General features: G+C 54.4%; 2 protein-coding genes and 1 long non-coding RNA gene across 3 annotated transcripts; all 3 read left to right on the forward strand.

The window, feature by feature from the left end:
- Positions 1-9,835, forward strand: LOC121851674 (DDB1- and CUL4-associated factor 15-like). The gene is given in 15 exon segments (XM_042345746.1): positions 1-111; positions 1,438-1,535; positions 2,352-2,368; positions 2,371-2,486; positions 3,054-3,160; positions 4,013-4,149; positions 4,769-4,939; positions 5,427-6,104; positions 6,689-6,733; positions 6,736-6,779; positions 7,123-7,251; positions 7,809-7,891; positions 8,694-8,798; positions 9,140-9,255; positions 9,760-9,835. Coding segments are annotated over 15 exon segments (1,983 nt in total). The 5' UTR covers positions 1-30; the 3' UTR covers positions 9,816-9,835.
- A 3,597-nt stretch (positions 9,836-13,432) lies between these two features.
- LOC121851673 (ATP-dependent Clp protease proteolytic subunit, mitochondrial) lies at positions 13,433-17,776 on the forward strand (the record flags this gene model as incomplete). Its single annotated transcript, XM_042345742.1, has 6 exons — positions 13,433-13,453; positions 14,371-14,442; positions 15,150-15,246; positions 16,006-16,193; positions 16,944-17,049; positions 17,553-17,776. Coding segments are annotated over 6 exons (639 nt in total), but the record flags the coding sequence as incomplete, so codon positions are not given.
- A 1,294-nt stretch (positions 17,777-19,070) lies between these two features.
- Positions 19,071-20,278, forward strand: LOC121851668. Its single transcript, XR_006085945.1, has 3 exons — positions 19,071-19,142; positions 19,504-19,556; positions 20,247-20,278. It is a non-coding gene; the product is annotated as an uncharacterized LOC121851668 (long non-coding RNA).
- The last annotated feature ends 31 nt before the right edge of the window (positions 20,279-20,309 follow it).

Consider the following 20,309-nt stretch of genomic DNA (forward strand, 5'->3'; position numbering starts at 1 on the left):
GAGGAAGGGGGCGGGCTCTTAGGGGGGAAAATGGCGCCGAGCGCGAAAAAGCGTCCGGTGGCGGCGGCCAAGAGGAAAACCAACGTCCTGAGGAGCTTACACCGCCTCAAGGTACCGCCCCCCCTCCCCTCCGCCCTCAGCCCCTCCTCCCCCCAACATCCACCCCCCGGCAGCCCCTCCATCCTCACCTCCACCCCTCAACCTCCTCCCTCCCCCTCAACCTTCTCCCTCCTCAACCTCCTCCCCTCAATCTCCTCCCTCCCCCCCCTCAACCTTCCCCCTAACCTCCTCCCTCAACCTCCTCCCTCCCCCTCAACCTCCTCCCCCTCAACTTCCCCCTCCTCCCTCCTCAACCTCCTCCCTCAACCTCCTCCCTCCCCCCCTCAACCTTCCCCCTAACCTCCTCCCTCAACCTCCTCCCTCCCCCCCTCAACCTTCCCCCTCCGCCCCCCCTCAATCTCCTCCCTCCCCCCCTAACCTCCTCCCTCCTCAACCTCCTCCCTCCTCAACTTCCTCCCCTCAACCTCCACCCCCCCCCTTCCCCTTATAGCCCCCTCCCCGGGCGAGAGCAATCCCGGCTATAACAGTGACCCCCCCCCCCCCCCGCGCTGCTCTATATAAACTGTATAAATAATAAATAATAAATACTATATATAATTCCCCCCCACTGCGCTATAACTACTGCAACTGGACACCTGCAGCTATAATAATAATAATAATAATAAGCCTCGCGTTTGACACAGCGCCTCATCGCACCTGTGGGACTTCCCAAAGCGCTTCACGGGATATGCTGTAAAGTGTAGTGACTGTGTATTTTGTGGGTGAAACGCGGCAGCCGGTGCCGCGCAGCAGCGTCCCCACACACAGCCGTGGATTGAGTGACCAAGTTATAGTTATACTAACCTTGAACCCGCACAGTGTACGGTGACGCTCCAATGCGCTGCTGGGGGTGGGTTGCGGGGTTGCGGGGGGTGGGGGTTGCATTGTTGGAGGTGCTGAACGTCATCCGCCTGCTCAGGTGGACATTATTGACCCCGTGACGCCATTTGCAAAGAGAAGGGAGTTTCTCTTTTGTCTCCCTGTGCCCTGACAATTCCCCGAATAAAATCCCCCGCGAGCTATTGTGCTGCCGCGTTTGCCTACAAAAACACACAGTCACTCCATGTCACAGTGAATCCTGCGAAGCTTTGAGACGTCCTTCCGGCTTAAAAAGGCGCCATATCAAATGCAACGACTATTATGATAGCCCTGTAACGGCCCCCCCACAGACACAGCCCACTCTCTGCTTTATAACTAGTGTGACTAGCATAACTAGACTAGGAGCAAACGCTGCAGGTCTCCTTAGTGTTGGGGAGCTGACCTTTGGGTGAGAGTTGATGTGGGAGTTGTGTTTTTTTCTGGACGGTTCCTGAAGTGCTTTACGTTTTCTCGTTGCAGATTACCGGACAGTTCTCCCACCGAATGTTCCAGAACCTGCCGCCGATATTGTGCGTCCCGCTAAAAAACATAGTGGACGATGTGTTTTTGCTCGCGGGGTACGTGGAAGAAAAAAAGGTTTCAGTCGGTTGGCATTCCTTCCTGGCCTTTTCCTCCCCTCCCACCTCTCTCCGTGGAGGAGATCAGACTCCGGAGTGAAAAGTCCGCACTCNAAAAAACATTGATAGAAATGTAGTTCTGCCTTGTATTGAGTAGAGAAGGTTGAGGGGTGGTCTACAGAGAAACTGTTTCCTCTGGTGGGTGGGGGTGGGGGGGATTCAGAACAAGTGGGGGGGCTTCATCTTAAAATTAGAGCCAGGCCGTTTAGGAGTGAAATCAGAAGGCAGTTTTTCACACAAAGGCCAGTGGGAGTCTGGAACACCCTCCCTCCCCCACAAGGCTGCGGATTATGGCTGAATCCGTTCACATTTTTAATTAGAATTTAAAAATCGATTCAAATTTTCCAGACTGAGGTGGACAGCTGTTTGTTAGGTCAGGGGATCAAGCGATAATGCAGCAAGGGCAGGGTAATTGGAGTTGAGGTACAGATCAGCCGTGATCTTATAGAATGGCGGAACAGGCTCGAGGGGCTGAATGGCCTCCTCCTGTTTCTATGCTGCGCAAATAACTAACTGAGCGCCTGAAATTTGAGAGTCTCTCACAATCAGCCTGGCTCCTGACGTGAAAGACGCCGCGTAAATGTCACGTGTTGTTGCACGGAATAATATAACAACGCCGACAACTACTTGCATTTACACAGCGCCCTTCAAGTGGCAGCATTTCGGAGCGCTTAACAATGGCGGAGCCTGAATAATAATTAATAATAATAATAGTTATAAGGATTATTCTTGCTCTTGTTCTTCTCTCGGCTGCAGGCATATATTCCTCGGATTCACAAATGTGGGCGATATGTGCTGTCCTACACCAGGGAACAGGTGTTTGATGAGTTACCGGATTACGTGTATTACCTTTACTGGTGGAAATTCAACATTCACGACAAACTGAAACAGGTGAGTAATAAGCACACAAGCGAGAGACAGCGAGAGCCAAATAGCCCATTGGCCTTTAAATCAAAACCTAGTCTACACCCAGGGGGCTATGTATTTGTTTGTTTGTTTGTTTGTTTGATTTTTGAAGGGTCTCCTTCAAAAGGGTGGAGTCCTGTAGCTCAGGGGTGAGAGCACTCACCTTGCAAGCGAGAGACCTGGGTTCGATTCCCGGGCAGGTCAGGGTGAAACATTGGGCAAGTTTCCTTACTCCACACACACCCCCGTCTCTGGTGACCCAGCATTAAGTATGAAACCAGTTGTTAGTCGATTGGCGCATGCTTTTCCGGGATAATATTTCCCACAAAAAGAATAGTAATAATAAATAGGTCACTCAATCCACGAGTATTTATGGGACATCGCTGTGGCTGCCCACAAAATACACAAGTCACTGCATTTGACAGTGTATCCTGTGAAGCGCTTTGGGATGGCTCGACGGTGTAATAAGGCGCTGTAGGAAATGCCAGGATTCTTGTTGTTATTATTATTATGGTTTGTGTGTTATTATGATTTGTGTGTGTTTGATTGTAGGTGCGGCAGATCCGCTTGTTCAAGGATCAGGAAGTGTACAGCGACCTGTACCTGACTGTCTGTGAGTGGCCTAGTGACCCAACAAAGCTCATCGTCTTTGGCTTCAAGTAACTATCTGTGACCCTTTTTTACAAAGAGAAGTAACGCAACACCAACAACAACTTGCACTCACACGGGCAGTGTCTCTCGGCGCTTAACAGTGGTGGAGCCGGGGGGGGGTGGGGGGGGGGGAAGGTGCCTTCCTCTAAACACAGTAGAAGAGGAAGGTCTTCAATTGTGATCTAAAAGAGGGGAAGGAGGGGGAGAGGAGGAGGGATTGGTGGGGAGAGAGTGACGGAGACTGGGGGCGTAGTGGCTGAAAGCGCGGCTGCTGATAGGGGGTCACGAGGGACATGCATTTGGCACCTCCCTCCCTATCTGACCTGAAGACTTGATCTGTCTTCCTCTATGACTGTGCCTCCCCACCCCTTCTCTCTCTCTCTCTCTCTCTCTCTCCCCCCCCTCTCCCTCCTCCTCTGGCTCAGTGTCAGCCTCCGCCACTGTTCGAGACTATACCCCAAGCGAAGGGCCGCTGTGCAAAAGCAAGTTGCTGTTGTTAATTCGGACGCCTTGTGGCGTCCAAACTGAGAACTATTATTGTCAATCGTCGTCGATAACAAGAAGGAATTCTTTATCTGAGAATCAAGAAGACACAAAGGCGTTATTGTTTTTTTAAAGAATTTTCCATAATTTAGTCTTCAGAGTAGGAATTTGTGGGGGCGGCCGGGGAGGGGGTGTTGTGAGGTGGGGGGGAATAAGGTTGTGGGGTCTGGTTTGCGGGGAACGGTGAGGTTGTGGGGTCTGGTTGGCCGGGGTGGGTGAGGTTGGTGGGGTTTGACGACCAGGGGTCTCGTTTGGCGGACATTTCCCTCTCGAGATGAAATAAATCCCGACGTGAAAGCCTTGTGTTTATATCTCAGTATCCGCTCCGTCTATGACCTGCTGATCAACATGGTGATGAGCGACGAAAACGACCGAGATATTTACATTACAGCTGTGGCTGCTCCTCCCTTCACCCAGTGCCCGGACTGCCGTGACACAGCCCTGCTCACCACAGGTCAGACTAACCCCTCCCTCCCTCCCTCCCTCCCCTCCCTCCTCCCTCCTCGCTCAATCACCAACAATAATACTAATACTAATAATCCTCGCCTTTGACACAGCGCCTGATCACGTCTTCTAGGCATTTCAAAGCGCTTCACAGGATACACTGTGAAGTGTAGTGACTTTTTTTTTCGTCAAAACGCGGCAGCCAATTGCGCCCAGCGACGTCCCCACAAACAGCCGTGGGTTGAGTGACCACGTCATTATTATTATTTTTATTTATTTATTTTGGAAGAGACGATTACCCCCAGAAAAGCGATCCACCAATCGACGAACAACCGGATTCCTGCTTACTGCCCACAGAGGCACGTGTGTGGTTGTGTGTGTGGTGTGTGGTGGTGTGGTGTGTGGAGTAAGGAAACTTGCCTAAGGTTTCACCCCGAATTGAACCCAGGTCCTACACTTAAGGCGCGGTGTCAAATACAAGGATCAAAGGTTGCGCTTGTTTTTTTGTTCGGTGAATGTTGCCGCCTTCGGTTCTCATCCTCTCCTGAAGCCGCTTCGACAGGCCCCGGGTCGACTGCAGAAAGGGGCTGGACAGACGTAAGTAAGTGGCTGTTGTGCTTGTTTGACAGACGACCCGAACACTTGTTGCCTTCAGCACGGCTTCATGCTTCACACCAAGTTCCAAGTGGTCTACCCGTTCCCCACCTTCCAGCCCGCCTTCCAGCTCAAGAAAGATGGCGTTGTTTTACTGAACACCAGCTACTCACTCGTTGCGTGCGCCATATCTGTCAACACAACAGGTGAAGCCCTCGGCCATTTCCCAGTGTGATTATTTTAGTAACTTAATAATAATAATAATAATAATGATCCTCAGCTTCGACTCAGTGCCTTATCCAGTTGTCGAGACGTCTCAAAGCCATTCGCAGGATACACTGTAAAGTGGAGTGACCGTGTGTTTTGTGGGCAGCCGGGTTTCCACCCCCCACAAAATCACACGGTCGCTACGCCTCACAATAAAATCCTGCGAATGGCTTCGAGGCGTCTGGCTGGTGTGAAAGGCGCTGGATCGAACGCAATAATAATCATCATCATCATCATAATAAAATAACGATCCTCGCATTTGACCCGGCGCCTTGTCCCGTCGTCGAGACGTCTCAAAGCGCTCACGGGACACACCGTAAAGTGGAGTGACTGTGTGTTTGGGATAGAAACTTAGCAGCCAATCGCATTTACCCCCAAAATGTAACGTATGTGTTGATTATCATTAATATTTTGTGTGTGTTTCAGGAGACAAGGGCCAGGTTCTGTACAGTAAGAGCTGTGAGAGCCAGGAGCGAGCAGGAGAGGTTGAGGAGGAGCCGGTGAATGATAGCCTCACCCCCTCCCCGCCCCCCCATCCCCACCGGGGGCCGTGCGAGGCTCCATGCCTGTCTGCCCCAGGCCAGTGCTGTACCCTGCACCGAGCCGAGCCGGGGGGCTGCTCCGAGGGGGAGATGTCCGGGTGGGAATTCCGGGAACGTAAACACCAGGCGCCGGGCGAGAGCAAGGCCAAGGAATTCGCGGCCGATATTTTCCGGCGAGCGAGGGCTGCCACAAACGGCGGCGTTCCCGAGGAGACCCTCAGGCCGGGCGGCGGGGGAGCGGGAGCCGGGCACGGGGAGGATGTTCCCGGACACGGACACGAGGGACCGGCAGCGAGCTCCGTCCTCGCTCCAGCCGGCGGGAGCTCGGAGCTTCCCGTGGCTGCCGGCTGCACCTGCCCGGGTCCCGGGGGCAGCCAGGGGCCTGCAGATAGGCCCCGGGGCCGAGCTCAGGCAGAGCCGGGAGCCTGGGATACCGGCAGCCCCCACCCCGACAAACCCCAGCCACACAACAGCCCCCACCCCGACACCGAGCCCGGATACGTCAACTACACCAAACTGCACTATGTCCTGGAACCGTCAGCCAACACTGCACAGGACGATGGTGAGACAGTCACACCTACAGCCGTGTCACACCTACAGCCGTGTTGTAAATAATAATAATAATAATCCTGCCATTTGACACAGCGCCTCATCATGTCTCAAAGCGCTTCACAGATACACTGTGAAGTGTAGTGACTGTGTGTTTTGTGGGCAAAACGTCACCAAAGGCGCCCAGCGACGTCCCCACAAACAGCCGTGGGTTGAGTGACCACATTATTATTATTTTTTTTTGTGAAGGTATTAGCCCCGGGAACGTGATCGGCCCATTGACTAATAACCGGGTTCCTACTGACTGCTGGTGACCAGAGGCGCATGTGTGTGTGTGTGTGTGGGGGAGTAAGGAAACTTGCCTAAGGTTTCGCCTCGACCTGACCCGCCTGGGAATCAAACCCGGGTCCTCTGGCTTGCGAGGCGAGGGGTCTGACCCCTGCGCTACGAACTCCAGCGTTTTGAGATGCTGAGGTGTGAGCCACATGTGTGCCTCTATGGTTCAGCAGCGAGGGGGCGGGGGGCTGTGGGTTAATGCCTGCTCCTGTGCCCACCCTGTGTGCCAGGCTAACCCCCCTCCCCTCTTCTCTCCAACAGGCTACGACGATGACAAGATCTCACTGCCTTTCGTGGTAACGGACCTGAAGGGAAGAATCTGAAGCAGGTTAAAGAGAGCGCCTCGTATCAGGTAATGGGACTGAGGCCCCTCAACCCCTCGGCCACACCACACTCGCCCCCTTGCCTGTCTTCAGATCACTTTCCTCTTCGACTGTGTTTACGGTGACCTCCCTCCTCTCTCTCTCCCGGCTCAGCTTCAAGCTCCAGCCCTCTGAAGCTCTCTGAGTTGTTTTATATAATAATAATAATCCTGGTATTTGACCCAGCGCCTTATCACGTCTTCGAGGCGCTTCACGGGACACTCCATGAAGTGTAGCGACTGTGTGTTTTGTGGGCTTAAGAGGGGGAGAGTCAGCGCCCAACCCTCTCTCCCTCCCTCCCACCCACCCACCGTCTCTATGTCTCACTTCCAGGGCAAGTACCTGACGGTGGAGCAGCTGATACTAGATTTCGAGTACGTGATCAATGAGGTGATCAGGAATGACGCTGCCTGGTCAAAACGCTACTGCTCTTTCAGTGACTATGACATTGTTATCCTGGAGGTGAGTCACGCTTGGGGAGGGGCCATCCCGGCGGTAGGTGAAGGTGGGGGGCAGGGGGCACTGGCTCCCAATTCCCCCATTCCCACCCCTCCTCCCACCCACCACTAGAGGATCGAGTTCAAAGTCCTTGTCCTCGCCTTCAAAGCCCTCCCGGCCTTGCCCCTCCCTACCTCTGTGACCTGGTAACTCGACCCGACCGCTCCCTCCCTCCGCTCAGCGGGTTCCGGCCTGCTCCACGTCAACCCCACCTGGCCCAACCCACCCCACCCCACCCCACCATCGGCAGCCTCTCTGCCCCCACCCTCTGGAACTCCATCCATCTCCCTCGCCCCCCTCCCTCCTTCACCTGACCCTCCTTTTCGACCGCGCCTTTGGTTATCCTCCACCTGCACCCAACCCCCAGTTCTGGGGCTAAATCCCTGACTGTCCGTCCAGTGCCTTGGGATGTCCTCCCGACGTGAGAGGCAGGCGCTGTGTAAATGTTCACTGTGTGGCCTCGCTGGCTCTCGGCTGCTGTCACTGACCCTGTGCTACAGCCAACCTGTCTTTGTTTCAAGGTGTGCCCCATAACCAACCATGTTATCATTAACATAGGCCTGCTGCTGTTAGCATACCCTTCCGAGGAAGAAGGACAAATCAGGTAAGCGCTTCCGTGTTCTCCGGTGTTTGCTCGGGCTCCGGCTTGCTCCCCGTCACCCGCCCTGTCCTGTCTGTCCAGCCCCACCCCACCCCACCCCACCATCGGCCGGGCCTTCAGTCTCTCTGCCCTCCACCCTGTGGGACTCCATCCCACCTCACCCCCTCCTTCAAGGCCCGCCTCGAGACTCTCCCTCTTCGACCAACCGCGCCTTCGGCCACCCTCCAACCCCCCCCTCCCGCCTCCATCCCTCCTGATCCCAACCCCCAGCTCACGTCCAAATCCCTGACTGTCCAGCGTCTTGGGACAGTCCTCCCGACGTGAAAGGCCCTGTGTCAGTGTAACGTGTTGTTGTAATCCTCATAAGAATAATCCTTGCATTCAACATAGCACCTCATCACGTGGTCGAGACGTCTCAAAGCGCTTCACAGTGCGAAGTGCAACGACTGTATGTTTTGTGGGCGAAATGCAGCAGCCAATTGCGCACAGCAGCGTCCCACAGACAGCCGTGGGTGGCGTGACCGGATTAGTATTATTGTCAGCACGATTAATGTGTCATCGTCAATGTATTATCAACAAGGTTGTTGTTGCTGTTTGATGTGGTTTCGCTGCCCCTACGTGGTATACAAAAACAAATTGTTGTTGTTGCAGTTCTTGGCTCAAAAACACCCGGGGGGGTGTTTTTTTTAAAGTCACTACACTTTACAGTGTATCGTGTGAAACGCTTTGAGAATCTGGAAGACGTGATGAGGCGCTGCATCAAACCTCCAGGATTATTATTATTGATATTATTATTATCTTCCAGACCAAAGACCTACCACACGTACCTGCGGGGGGCTTGGAACCTGAACACGGGGGTCTTTGCTACCGTAGGGGTAGGTGACTTGACTGCCGTCCAGGGACAGACCAGGTAAACACCCCCTCACCAGCTCTCCAACTATCGCTCTATTTCTTGCTCTCTCTCTCTCTCTCTCTCTCTCTCGCCCGCGGCGATGTCCAATGGTTGTGGGTTTGAGACCCACCCCCCCCACCCTGTAACACTACCTACACTACCTCCCCGCCCCAGCAAGGTGTGTGTGTCTCTCTATTTCTGTCTCCATCTCTATCACTCTCAGTGTGTGTGTCTCTCTGCCTGTCTGTCTCTCTCTCTCTCTCTCTCCACGTCTCTCTCGCTCTCCCTGCCTCTCACTGTCTCTCACTCTGTGTGCGTGTGTGTGTGTCTCTCTGTGTCTCTCTCTCTCTCTCTCTCAGCGGCAGTGTGTGGAGTACATTCAGGAAGAGTTGTGTGGACGTGGCTATGAGGTGGCTGGTTCCCGAGAGCATCTTCCGCAACGTCAATCGCATGACAAACGAGGCCCTGCACAAAGGTCAGGCTCTGCGCACTCGGGGGGTCAAACACACCGGGTACAAGATCGTGCCAAAGGTCTTAGTGCATCAGCCTGGGGCAGGATACTTAGGGTTAGGGTTAGGGTTAGGGGAACCGTGATCACTCAATACTGACAGACAGACAGACAGACAGACACACACACTCTCGTGAGACGTGATAAGGAGCTGTTATCAAATGCAAGGATTATTATTATTATTACCCGCACACTACGTCCCCACCTCCCCTGATAAGGCACTGTGTCAAATGCGAGGATATCAAAGGGAGGGGAGGGCTGGGGGGAGGGCAGGGCTTGGTTGGGGGTTGTGGGGGGCCTGGGCTGGGTGGGGAGTGGGGGCTGGGTAGGTGAGGGGAGGGCTGGGGGAGGGCAGGGCTTGGTTGGGGGTTGTGGGGGGCCTGGGCTGGGTGGGGAGTGGGGGCTGGGTAGGTGAGGGTAGGGCGGAGCTGGACAAGCCCCTGGTAACCATTCCCCTCCTGTTTATTGCAGGCCGGTCACTGAAGCGACTGACGGACATCGGACGGAGTATGTGGATTGTTCTGTAGCCCGGGTTCGTCGGGGTGGGGGAGGGAACGGGGTGGGTGGTTGGTGGGGGGCGGGAGGCGGGGGGGGTCACTCGAGAGGACCAGTGACAACTAAGGAGAGAGTTGAGGAACGAGGAGACACTCAGCACCTCTTGATTTTCGCACTGACTGACACGTAAGGTTGTTTGTTTCCTTGTTTCCCTGTTTTTTTTAAAAAAAAGCTACCTCTTCATCGGATCTCTCTTTCCTTCATTCCTTCACAGCCTTAAAGGCCGTACCCAGGCGGGGGGGGGGGGGGGGGGAGGGGGGCGGGGGTTGTGTTTTTTTTATTATTATTATATATTAAAAATAAGTTGTTGTTTGGAGTCTTAAAACGTCTACGTGGCCCCGGGCTCGGGGGGAGAGTGGGGGGTGTCCTGCTGAGGGCCGGAGGACGGATTTGAGAAAGGTCCGCAGGCCGCATAAGCAATATTTTATCCTGATCGGCCAGTCCTGTTGTCCCCGTCCCCCCAACCCCAGTGACTGTCTCCTGATTTTTGCCTGTGTTTGATCATCACATCATCTCCCGGGGGCCGGATGTGGCCCGCGGGCCGGAAGTTGAACCACCCTGACGTAGGATGTCAGACCCGTTGTGGTCGTTCCTTTCCCTGCGTGTGTACCCCTGGCTCCCGGGGAACCAGTCACAGTCTCAGTGCCGAGGTTTGCTGACTCCTTGCCCCCCAAACATCCAGACCCCTGTTTGTTAACCATTTCTTTTTTTGGGGGTGGGGGGTGGAGGGGGGGCAGGGGACTGGTTTATTTTATGTTTGAACACTAAGTGGTGTTTGGTCTTTCAAGATAGAAGGGAATGGGACTCCAGGAAGTCTATCCTTCTTGATTCTCGTCTACATCAAGACCCCTGTTCCTCCATCGCTCTCCCCACCCTGCATCCTCGACCTGCCCCCCCATCCTCGACCTGCCCCCCCCCGCCCCCTCCCCTAGACCTGTCCACTAAAGTTGTGACTGTGAGATGGTTGTTCGCAGAATCCCGGGTGCCGATGGGGGGATATTCCGAATTGTTGCGTGTTGGTTCGTGAGCTCGTGCGGGGCGGCTGTTGCTGAGGGAGAAAGTGTTTCGTTACTCTTTCCTTCCTCCATTTTTTTGTGAATTTCAAATAAAACTTCTGCTCGAACGTAGTGACTCTGTCGGGTTGTGTCGTGGGTTCCGTCGCTTCCGAGCTCGGGTCAGATCTGTCTCTCTGCCCAAAAGGCTGTGGGTCACGGCTGAATCCAATCAAAATTTTCAAGACCGAGGTGGACAGATGTTTGTTAGGTCGGGGGATCAAGGGATATGGGGCAAAGGCGGGTAATCGTAATTGAGGTACAGATCAGCCTGACAGACTGGTGGAACAGGCTCAAGGGGCTGAATGGCCTCCTCCTGATTCCATGCTCACACCCAAATAGGGGTCAAGCCAGGCAGCGGGTCAGAAACCAAACGTTTCAAAAAAATAATTTATTTCATAACCAAACCCCCCCCCACCCACCGCACACACACACACACACACGCACACACACTGGCAGTTTTCCCATCTCTGGACAGTTTCCGGTTGCCCCGAAACCTGGTAATATTTACAGGGGGGAAATAAGTGGGTTTTGGGGGCAGTTTGACAGGAATAAACATTAATATTAATAGTAATGATAATCCTTGCGGTTGACACGGCGCCTTATCGTGTCTTCGAGACGTCTCAAAAGCGCTTCGCGGGATACACTAAGGTGTAGTGACTGTGTGTTTTGTGCGGGAAATTTTGTATATTATTTACAACCAACATTAATAATAATTCTGGGCAGTTTATCCAGTTCATTAAAACTCCTGGTGGGTGGTGGGGAGGGGGAGTGTGGTGGGGGGAGTGTGGTGGGGGGTGAGCCTGGTGGTGGGGGGTGAGCCTGGTGGTGGGGGGGGAGTGTGGTGGGGAGTGGGGAGTGTGGTGGGGGGGGTGTGGTGGGGGGAGTGTGGTGGGGGGGGTGTGGTGGGGGGAGTGTGGTGGGGGGGTGTGGTGGGGGGGAGTGTGGGGGGGGGAGTGTGGTGGGGGGGGGTGGTGGGGGGAGTGTGGGGGGTGGGGTGGGGGGGAGTGGGGTGGGGGGAGTGGGGTGGGGGGAGTGTGGTGGGGGGTGAGCCTGGTGGTGGGGGGGGAGTGTGGTGGGGGGGGAGTGTGGGGGGGGGGTGTGGTGGGGGGAGTGGTGGGGGGGAGTGTGGTGGGGGGGAGTGTGGTGGGGGGGAGTGTGGTGGGGGGGGGTGTGGTGGGGGGGGGTGTGGTGGGGGGGAGTGTGTTGGGGGGGAGTGTGGTGGGGGGGGTGGGGTGGGGGCTGGTTTGAAAGGCTTTGTGTAAATTCTGTGATTCCCCTTTAAGGTTGCTATGGTGAAAGGGGACGCCGCTTCTGGCATGACGTCACGCCGGAAATGTAACGAAGCTGAACTACTTCCGGGTTGAGGTCACAGGTGGCAACATGTTGATCAGAGTGAAGGTGAGGAACACGAGAGGCTGTCACTCAGGGGGGGGGGGGGGGGCTCAGCTGTCACTCCGGGGGGGGCTCAGCTGTCACTCCGGGGGGGGCTCAGCTGTCACTCCGGGGGGGGGGGCTCAGCTGTCACTCCGGGGGGGCTCAGCTGTCACTCCGGGGGGGGCTCAGCTGTCACTCAGGGGGGGCTCAGCTGTCACTCCGGGGGGGGGGGGCTCAGCTGTCACTCCGGGGGGGGGGCTCAGCTGTCACTCCGGGGGGGCTCAGCTGTCACTCCGGGGGGGGGGCTCAGCTGTCACTCAGGGGGGGGCTCAGCTGTCACTCAGGGGGGGCTCAGCTGTCACTCCGGGGGGGGGGGCTCAGCTGTCACTCCGGGGGGGCTCAGCTGTCACTCCGGGGGGGGCTCAGCTGTCACTCCGGGGGGGGCTCAGCTGTCACTCCGGGGGGGGCTCAGCTGTCACTCAGGGGGGGGCTCAGCTGAAAGTGGGGGGGGAGAGGGCGAGAGTTCCAGAGTTTTGGGGCGAGGGGACAAACAGGAGGCAGCGGGTGGTGGGGTGGGGTGGAGGGAGTGAGCGGGTCGGAGAGAGTGGTGGTGGGTGGGGGGGGGGTGGGAAGAGAGGGAGTGGGGGTGGGGGTGGGGGAGGGGGGCGCAAGGGCGTGTGTGGGGGTTGGAAACGAGTGCGAGGATCTCGAGCGCGATCCGCTGGGTGACGGCTCCCGGGGAGGGATGGGGCGGCGATGATAATAGCAATAATCCCGGCATTTGTCCCGACTCCTTATCGCGTCGCCGAGACGTCTCAAAGCGCTTCACGGGATACGCTGTACAGTGTAGTGACTGTGTGTTTTGTGGACGCAACGCGGCGGCCAATTGCGCCCAACGACGTCCCACAAACGGCGCAGGTTTGAGGGACAACATTATAATTTTTTTAATAGCAAAACGCTGGGGGTAGGGAGTTGCTCCCTCTCTCTCTCCCTCCTTTTCTCTCTCTCTCTCTCTCTCTCTCTCTCCTGGTTTCCTGGGACAAGAAGATTAATCCAATTTTTTGTGCCTTTTTATCTCAGACGTTTGTGAACCAGTCAGCGCGGCTCGTGAGCGTCTGCAGGGGCTTCCACCAGACCCCAGGACACTGCCTCCCTCTCATCCCATTGTCATCGAGCAGACGGTAAGTAATAATAATAATAATAATAATAATAATAATGTTCGAAAAGAGAAGGGAGTTTCTCTCTCTCTCTCTCTCTCTGTCTCCCGGTGTCTTGGCTTAACAATCCCCCCACATCAAAACGTCGTCACTGTTTGTGCGGACGCTGCTGTGCGCAATCGTCTGCCGCGTTCGGCCACAAAACATACAGTCAATTCACTTTATAGTATATACGAAACACAAAATACTGCAGATGCTGGAAATCTGAAACGAAGACAGAAGTGGTTGGGAACGCTCAGCGGCTCAGGCAGCATTGCTGCACGAAACGTCGACTCACTTTCCTCTCTCCATGGATGCCGCCTGACCCGCTGAGCGTTCCCGGCCACTTCTGTTTTTGTTTGACTTTATAGCTTTATAGTACACGTGGAGTCCTGTAGCTCAGTGGTTAGAGCGCTCGCCTCACACAAGTGAGAGGAGCCGGGTTCGATTCCCGGGTGGGTCAGGTCAGGGCGAAATGTTGGTCAAGATTCCTTGCCCACACACGCCTCTGTTTACCTATCAGTCAGTAGGAACCCGGTTGTTAGTGGGATTGGCGGATCGCATTCCCAGGGGTAATAATCCCTTCAAGTTTAATAAATAAATCGGTCACTTCAATCCCCGGCTGTTTGTGGGGACGCTGCTGTGCGCAAGTGGCTGCCTCATTTCGCCCACAAAATACACAGTCACTACACTTTACAGTGTGTCCTGTGAAGCGCTTTGAGACGTCTCGACGTGATAGGGCGCCGTATCAAATGCCGGGATTATTATTATTATTATTATTGCTAAATTGGAGTGTTGTGTGCGATTGAATCGCGGTGGGAATCCTTGTGAACAATTCACTCACTGTTCTCCCCCCCGACTGAAGGTGAATTTAATTAACCTGTAAATAATTTTCTTGTCAGGGTCGAGGTGAGCGAGCGTATGACATCTACTCCAGACTGCTGAGGGAGCGGATTATATGTGTCATGGGACCAGTAAGTGGCTGTTAAGACTTCCCTGTTAACACGTTCTACGTCTGGCTCAGTGCTAGCGATCTCTCGCTCTCTCTCTCTCTCTCTCTTTCGCCTCTGAGTCGGAAGGTTGTGGGTTCAATCCCCCACGTCGTGACTTGGAATCACATGGTCTAAGCTGACTCTCCAATGCAGCGCTGGGGGGAGTGTTGCATCATCAGAGAGACACTGTCCTTGAGATGAGATGTTCATCCGAGCTCCCGGTCTGGATGTTAAAGATCTTGCTTTAAAAGAGGACAAGGATCTTGAACTCCGTCCTCGGGGGGGGGTGGGGGGACCAGCCAGGCCAGGATGGGGGCGATAGGGTCATGCACGGAGCCTGGTGGCTTGAGAGGAGCAGAGCTGCCGAGTTCTGGATCATCTGAAATTTGTGGACGCCCGTTATCTCCGCTCGACTGGCTCCGGCCTCCTGCTCGTCCCTCGTGGCCTTCCGTTCCACCGTCGGAGGCCGCGCTTTCAGCCGCTACCCTCCCCCAAAACCCTGGAACACTCTGCCTCAATAACCCCCCCCCACTGTGCGCCTCGTCCCCTTTCTTCCCCGTCTTCAGGTCGCGCCCGAAGACCTTCCTCTTTGATCTGTTCCAATTTGGATCACGTCAAGACCGAAGAGCAGTCGAGCCACATCCCTTTAAAACCCTCAGTAATATTCCGGTGGGGATTTTTAATTGCAGATCGACGACTCCGTGGCTAGTCTGGTGATCGCTCAGCTGCTGTTCCTCCAGTCAGAAAGTAACAAGAAACCCATCCACATGTACATCAACAGCCCAGGTGGGTCGGGCGGGCAGTGAGGTTGTTGAGGTCCAGTTGGGAGCTGAGCTTGTTAGACGCTTCCCCCCCCTCCGCCCCCCCGCCCAAGTCCCCAACCCGTGCCCCGGGAATTGAACCCGGGTGCTCTCGTTCGTTTGCGAGGCGAGCTAACCAGTACTCTACAGGACCTCACAGCAGTAGCACCAGAGGACAAGCGGATTTCAGTGAGCGAGCGGGAAAACCTGTGGAACAGGCTCCCGAGGGAGGTAGGGAGGGAGGGAGGGGGGACGACGGACGGACGGACGGGGGAAGCAGAAAGCGTTGATTCTTTCAAGCACAAATGGGATCGATTTCTGTTGGGAAATAATACCTGTCGGGGGGGGATACAGTGTATAGTTTGGGGGACGCAACATGCGCAAGCGACTGCCAAGATGGGCGGAAGGAGAAACTGGATGGACCTCTTTGGTCTCACAAATTCACTAATAATAATGGATCCTTAATAATTTGGGCACTGGACCTTATCATCGGGTCTTCGAGATGTCTCAAAGCGCTTCACAGGATACACTGTAAAGTGTACTGTCTGTGTGTGTGTGTGTGTGTGTGTGTAGTGACTGTGTATGTTGTGGGCGAAACGCGGCAGCCAATTGACGTCCCATAAACAGTCCTGGATTGAAGTGACCAATTTATTATTATTATTTATTTATTTATTTTTGACGCGCTCTAACCACTGAGCTACAGGACTGCAGGTTCTTATGTTCCTGTGTTTCTCTGTGCCCGCAGGAGGGGTGGTGACAGCTGGCCTGGCCATCTACGACACCATGCAGTACATCCTGAACCCCATCTCCACCTGGTGTGTGGGTCAGGCCGCGAGTATGGGGTCCCTGCTGTTGGCTGCGGGCTCCCCTGGCACGAGGCATTCCCTGCCTAACGCCCGTATAATGATCCACCAGCCATCGGGGGGCACTCGGGTGAGTATTCACTGCCCTGGGGATGGTGGGGTGGGCGGGTGGGTGATGGGAGAGACTGTGGGCTGGGCTGGAGCTGGGGGTGGGATGAGTCAGTCTTAAAGGGAAGCAACTAAGTCAGACTTAAAGGAAAGCAAGTAACACTGCCGGGCGCAATAGGCTGCCGCGTTCCGCCCACAAAATACATAGGCACTACACCTTCACAGTGTATGCTGTGAAGCACTTTGAGATGTCTCGACGACGTGATAAGGCGCCGGGTCAAACACCAGGATTATTATTATTAACAACAAATTGCATTTATACGGGAGAGGGGGAATCAGAAGTCCGAGCTTGGGAGGACGTCCCAAGGTGTTGGACAGTGAAGGGTTTGCACCCGAGCTTGAGGCTGGAGTCAAGAGGGGTTGAGGGCAAGGATGGCGGTGGGGGAGGGTGATGACCGAAGGCCTGATTCAGTGTTTTAGTAACTTACGAATCGTTTAGAAGTGACGTGAGGGAAGATGTCAACAGCCGGAGGGTGGAGAGCGAACTGGTCGATGTGTTTGGTTCATCCCTCAGTCCCCTCCGCCTCGCTCCCTCCCTCCCTCGCCTCCTCAAGACATTCAGTCACCCTCCTGCCCCTACCCTCCCCGCCCTCCACCATCTCCTGATGCCAACCACCAGCTTGGGTGCGGATCCCTGACTGTACAGCGCTTTGAGACTTCCTCCTGATGTGAAAGGCGCCGTGTAAATGTCATGTGTTGTTGTTGTTTGCAGGGTCAAGCTACTGACATTGCGATTCAGGCGGAGGAGATCCTGAAGATCAAGAGACAAGTCAACATCATCTATGCCAAGCACACCAAACAACCCCTGGAAGTGCTGGGTGAGTCAATGTTGGTGTAGGATTGCACCTGACATGAGCTCAGTGGTTAGAGCCTTCGCCTCGCAAGCGAGAGGACCTGGGTTCGATTCCCGGGCGGGTCAGGTCGGGGCGAAACGTTCCTTACTTCACCCACACAAACACACACACACACAGTTTACTAACAGTAAGTAGGAACCCTGTTGTTAGTCGATTGGCGGATGGCTGTTCCGGGGGTAATAATTCTTTAAAATATAATAATAATAAATCGGTCACTCAATCCAGGTCTGTTTGTGGGGACACTGCTGCGCAATTGGCTGCTGCGTTTCCACCACAAAATGTACAGTCTTTACACTTTACAGCATATTCTGTGGGGGCGAGGCGGGGGCAGGGGGGTTGCGGAGGGAGTTGGGATGTGGGGGGTTGGGAGAAGGAGGCTTGAACCCACAACCTTCCTCCCCCCGGAGGCGGGAGTGCGAGTGCCTGAGCCGGACAGAGAGCAGTGATGGCTGTGTTGTGCATTACAGAGGGGGCGATGGAGCGCGATCGTTATATGAGCCCAGTGGAGGCTCTGGATTTTGGGATCATCGACCGGGTGTTGGTTCACCCTCCGCAGGATGGAGAGGACGAGCCTGAATTAGTCCATAAAGACAGCTCCACGTCAGCTTCTCCGGAGCCTTGAATCCTCCGCTCCCTCGACCTCTGTAGCTGCATCGTTCCTCGTGTCTAATAAAGGTTTCTCCAGGTTGTAGCCACTGATTCCGATGTCCTGTAAACTCTAAATAATCCCTCAAATAATAATAATAATAATAATCTGGTCACTCAACCCACGAGGTTTGTGGGGACGTCGCTGTGCTCCAATCGGCGTTTCACCCACAAAATACACAGTCAATTCACTTTACAGTGTATCCTGTGAAGCGCTTTGAGACATCTCGACGATGTGATAAGGCACTGTATCAAATGCCAGGATTATTATTATTATTATAACTCGATCCTTGCCTTAACTTGTCACTTACCACGAAGCTTGTCGGAGACGTTAAATCTCACTCCCCGTCTCTTCCTGTTCAGGTGGACCTTAAAGATCTCCCGCGGGGCTGTTCGAAAACAGAAGGGAGTTTCTCTCTCTCTCTCTCTCTCTCGGTGTCCTGGCCAACAATCCCCCAAGTAAAACCACTCGCTCACTCCATGGCTGTTTGTGGCACACTGCTGTCTGCAAATTGCATTAACCTTTTTTGTTTATGTTTCCCAACTGTTGTGGCATTCCACTGTGATGCAAGCCCAGTGAAGAAATTATTATTTTTTTCGAAAGGGATTAATACCGATCGAAAAGCGATCCGCCAACCGACTAACCACCGGGTTCCTACTTACTGCCAGGTAACCAGAGGCATGTGTGTGTGCGTGTGTGTGTGGAGAAAGGAAACTTGCCTAAGGCTTCGCCCTGACCCGCCCGGGATTCAAACCCGGGTCCTCTCGCTTGCGAGGTGAGCCCTCTAACCACTACGCTCGGGTGGGGGGGGAATCTCCACATAATATTTTGGCTTATCCGGTTCCGTTCGGTGGATCCATTATGCATCCTCAAGACCGAGGTGGATAGGTATTGGTTTGGTCAGGGTACTAAGCGATACCGGGCGAGTGGGGGGTGGGGGGCGGGTGATTGGAGTTGAGGTACAGAGCAGCCGTGATCTTACGGAATAGAATGGCGGAACAGGCTCGAGGGGCTGCGTGGCCCCCTCCTGCTCCGTTGCGGACGCCGGCAAACCACTGGTGGGAATGAATCACTTGGTTTTGTTGCTCCCCAACAGAAGTGGGCGATTAGTAATTTGTGAAGCCCTCCGCAGCTGTGCCCAGTGCCTGGGCATTGCCCTGTGGCTGCGCTGTGCTGTGCCGTGCGCACCTCTCGCCACTGGGTGGCGCTGTGACACGACCATGGCCGGGCTGTTGGCTCCCGGCGGCCCCCGCGCGAACTACAATTCCCAGCGGGCCCTGCGAACCCGGCGGCCCCACCCGTCTGACCAATCGCGGCGGCGCGTCGCTGTGGCGGGAGATTTAAAAGTCCGCCCCGGGGCTGCGCACCGCTCAGGGAGAGGCGGACAGCGGGAGGCGGTCTCTGGGTTCAGGTCAACACTCACTTAGTCAATTTAACTAAGTTAATGATAAATAATAATCCTGGCATTTGATACAGTGTGTGGGACACTCACTGTGGTGCGCAATCGGCCGCCGCGTTCGCCCACAAATATACAGTCAGTTCCACGTTACCGTCTATTCTGTGAAGCGCTTCGAGATGTCGAGAAGACGTGAAGAGCGCTGTATCGAATGCCGGGATTACAATACTAATAATAATAATAACACCTCCCAAACAGCCTCACAATCATTCTTTGTCTCTGGTGTAAGGACTTTAGACCGTTGTCGGTGACTCTGTCTGTCCTCCCGACGTCAAAGGTGTTGAGAGAAATGTGATTTTGTGGTATTGTTAAACAGGTTTCATTTGGTGGCTTTAAGGATGGGAGACTGGGGAATGGACGCATCACCAGGTGAGTGGACGTTAAGGGCTCTGGGGCGCTACCCTGCGCGATGGGCGCTATATAAATGCAAGTTGTTGTTGTGCGCTCGTCTGTGGGCCACTGTCCCTGAATGTAGGGGCAGTCGTGTTAATTTAAGTTAACACATTATTAATGGTCACAATAATGTTAGACAATGTGTTTGATAAATAATGGAATAGAATCATGGAATATTACAGCACAGAAGGAGGCCATTCGGCCCATCGTGCCTGTGCTGTGCTGCGTCTTTGGAAGAGTTATCCCATCAGTCCCACTCCGCTGCTGTCTTTCCTCCATATTCCCTGCAGGTTTTTCCTCTTCGAGTACCTATCCAATTCCCTTTTGAAAGTTGTTATTGAATCTGTCTCCACCGACCCTTTCAGGCAGTGCATTCCAGACCATAACAACTCTTTGTGTAAAATAAAAAGTCTCCTCGTCTTCCCTCGGGTTCTTTTCCAATTATCTTGAGTCAATGTCCCCTGGTTACCGACTCACCTGCTCGCAGAAACAGCTTCTCCCTAACCACTCGACCAAAAACCCCTCGTAATTTTGAACACCTCTATTACATCTCCCTTTAACCTTCACTGCTCTAAGGAGAACAACCCAGCTTCTTTAGTCTTGTCTCTCCACGGAACTAAAGTCCCTCATCCCTTGCAACCATTCTGGTAAATTCTTTCTCCACAGATGCCAAGTATTTTGCCTGCCGGCACATGTCACGGTACCCGTCCCTTCCTCCAGCTGCAGTAG

The sequence above is a fragment of the Callorhinchus milii genome, unplaced genomic scaffold, assembly GCF_018977255.1.
Source record: "Callorhinchus milii isolate IMCB2004 unplaced genomic scaffold, IMCB_Cmil_1.0 Scaffold87, whole genome shotgun sequence".
NCBI lineage: Eukaryota > Metazoa > Chordata > Chondrichthyes > Chimaeriformes > Callorhinchidae > Callorhinchus > Callorhinchus milii.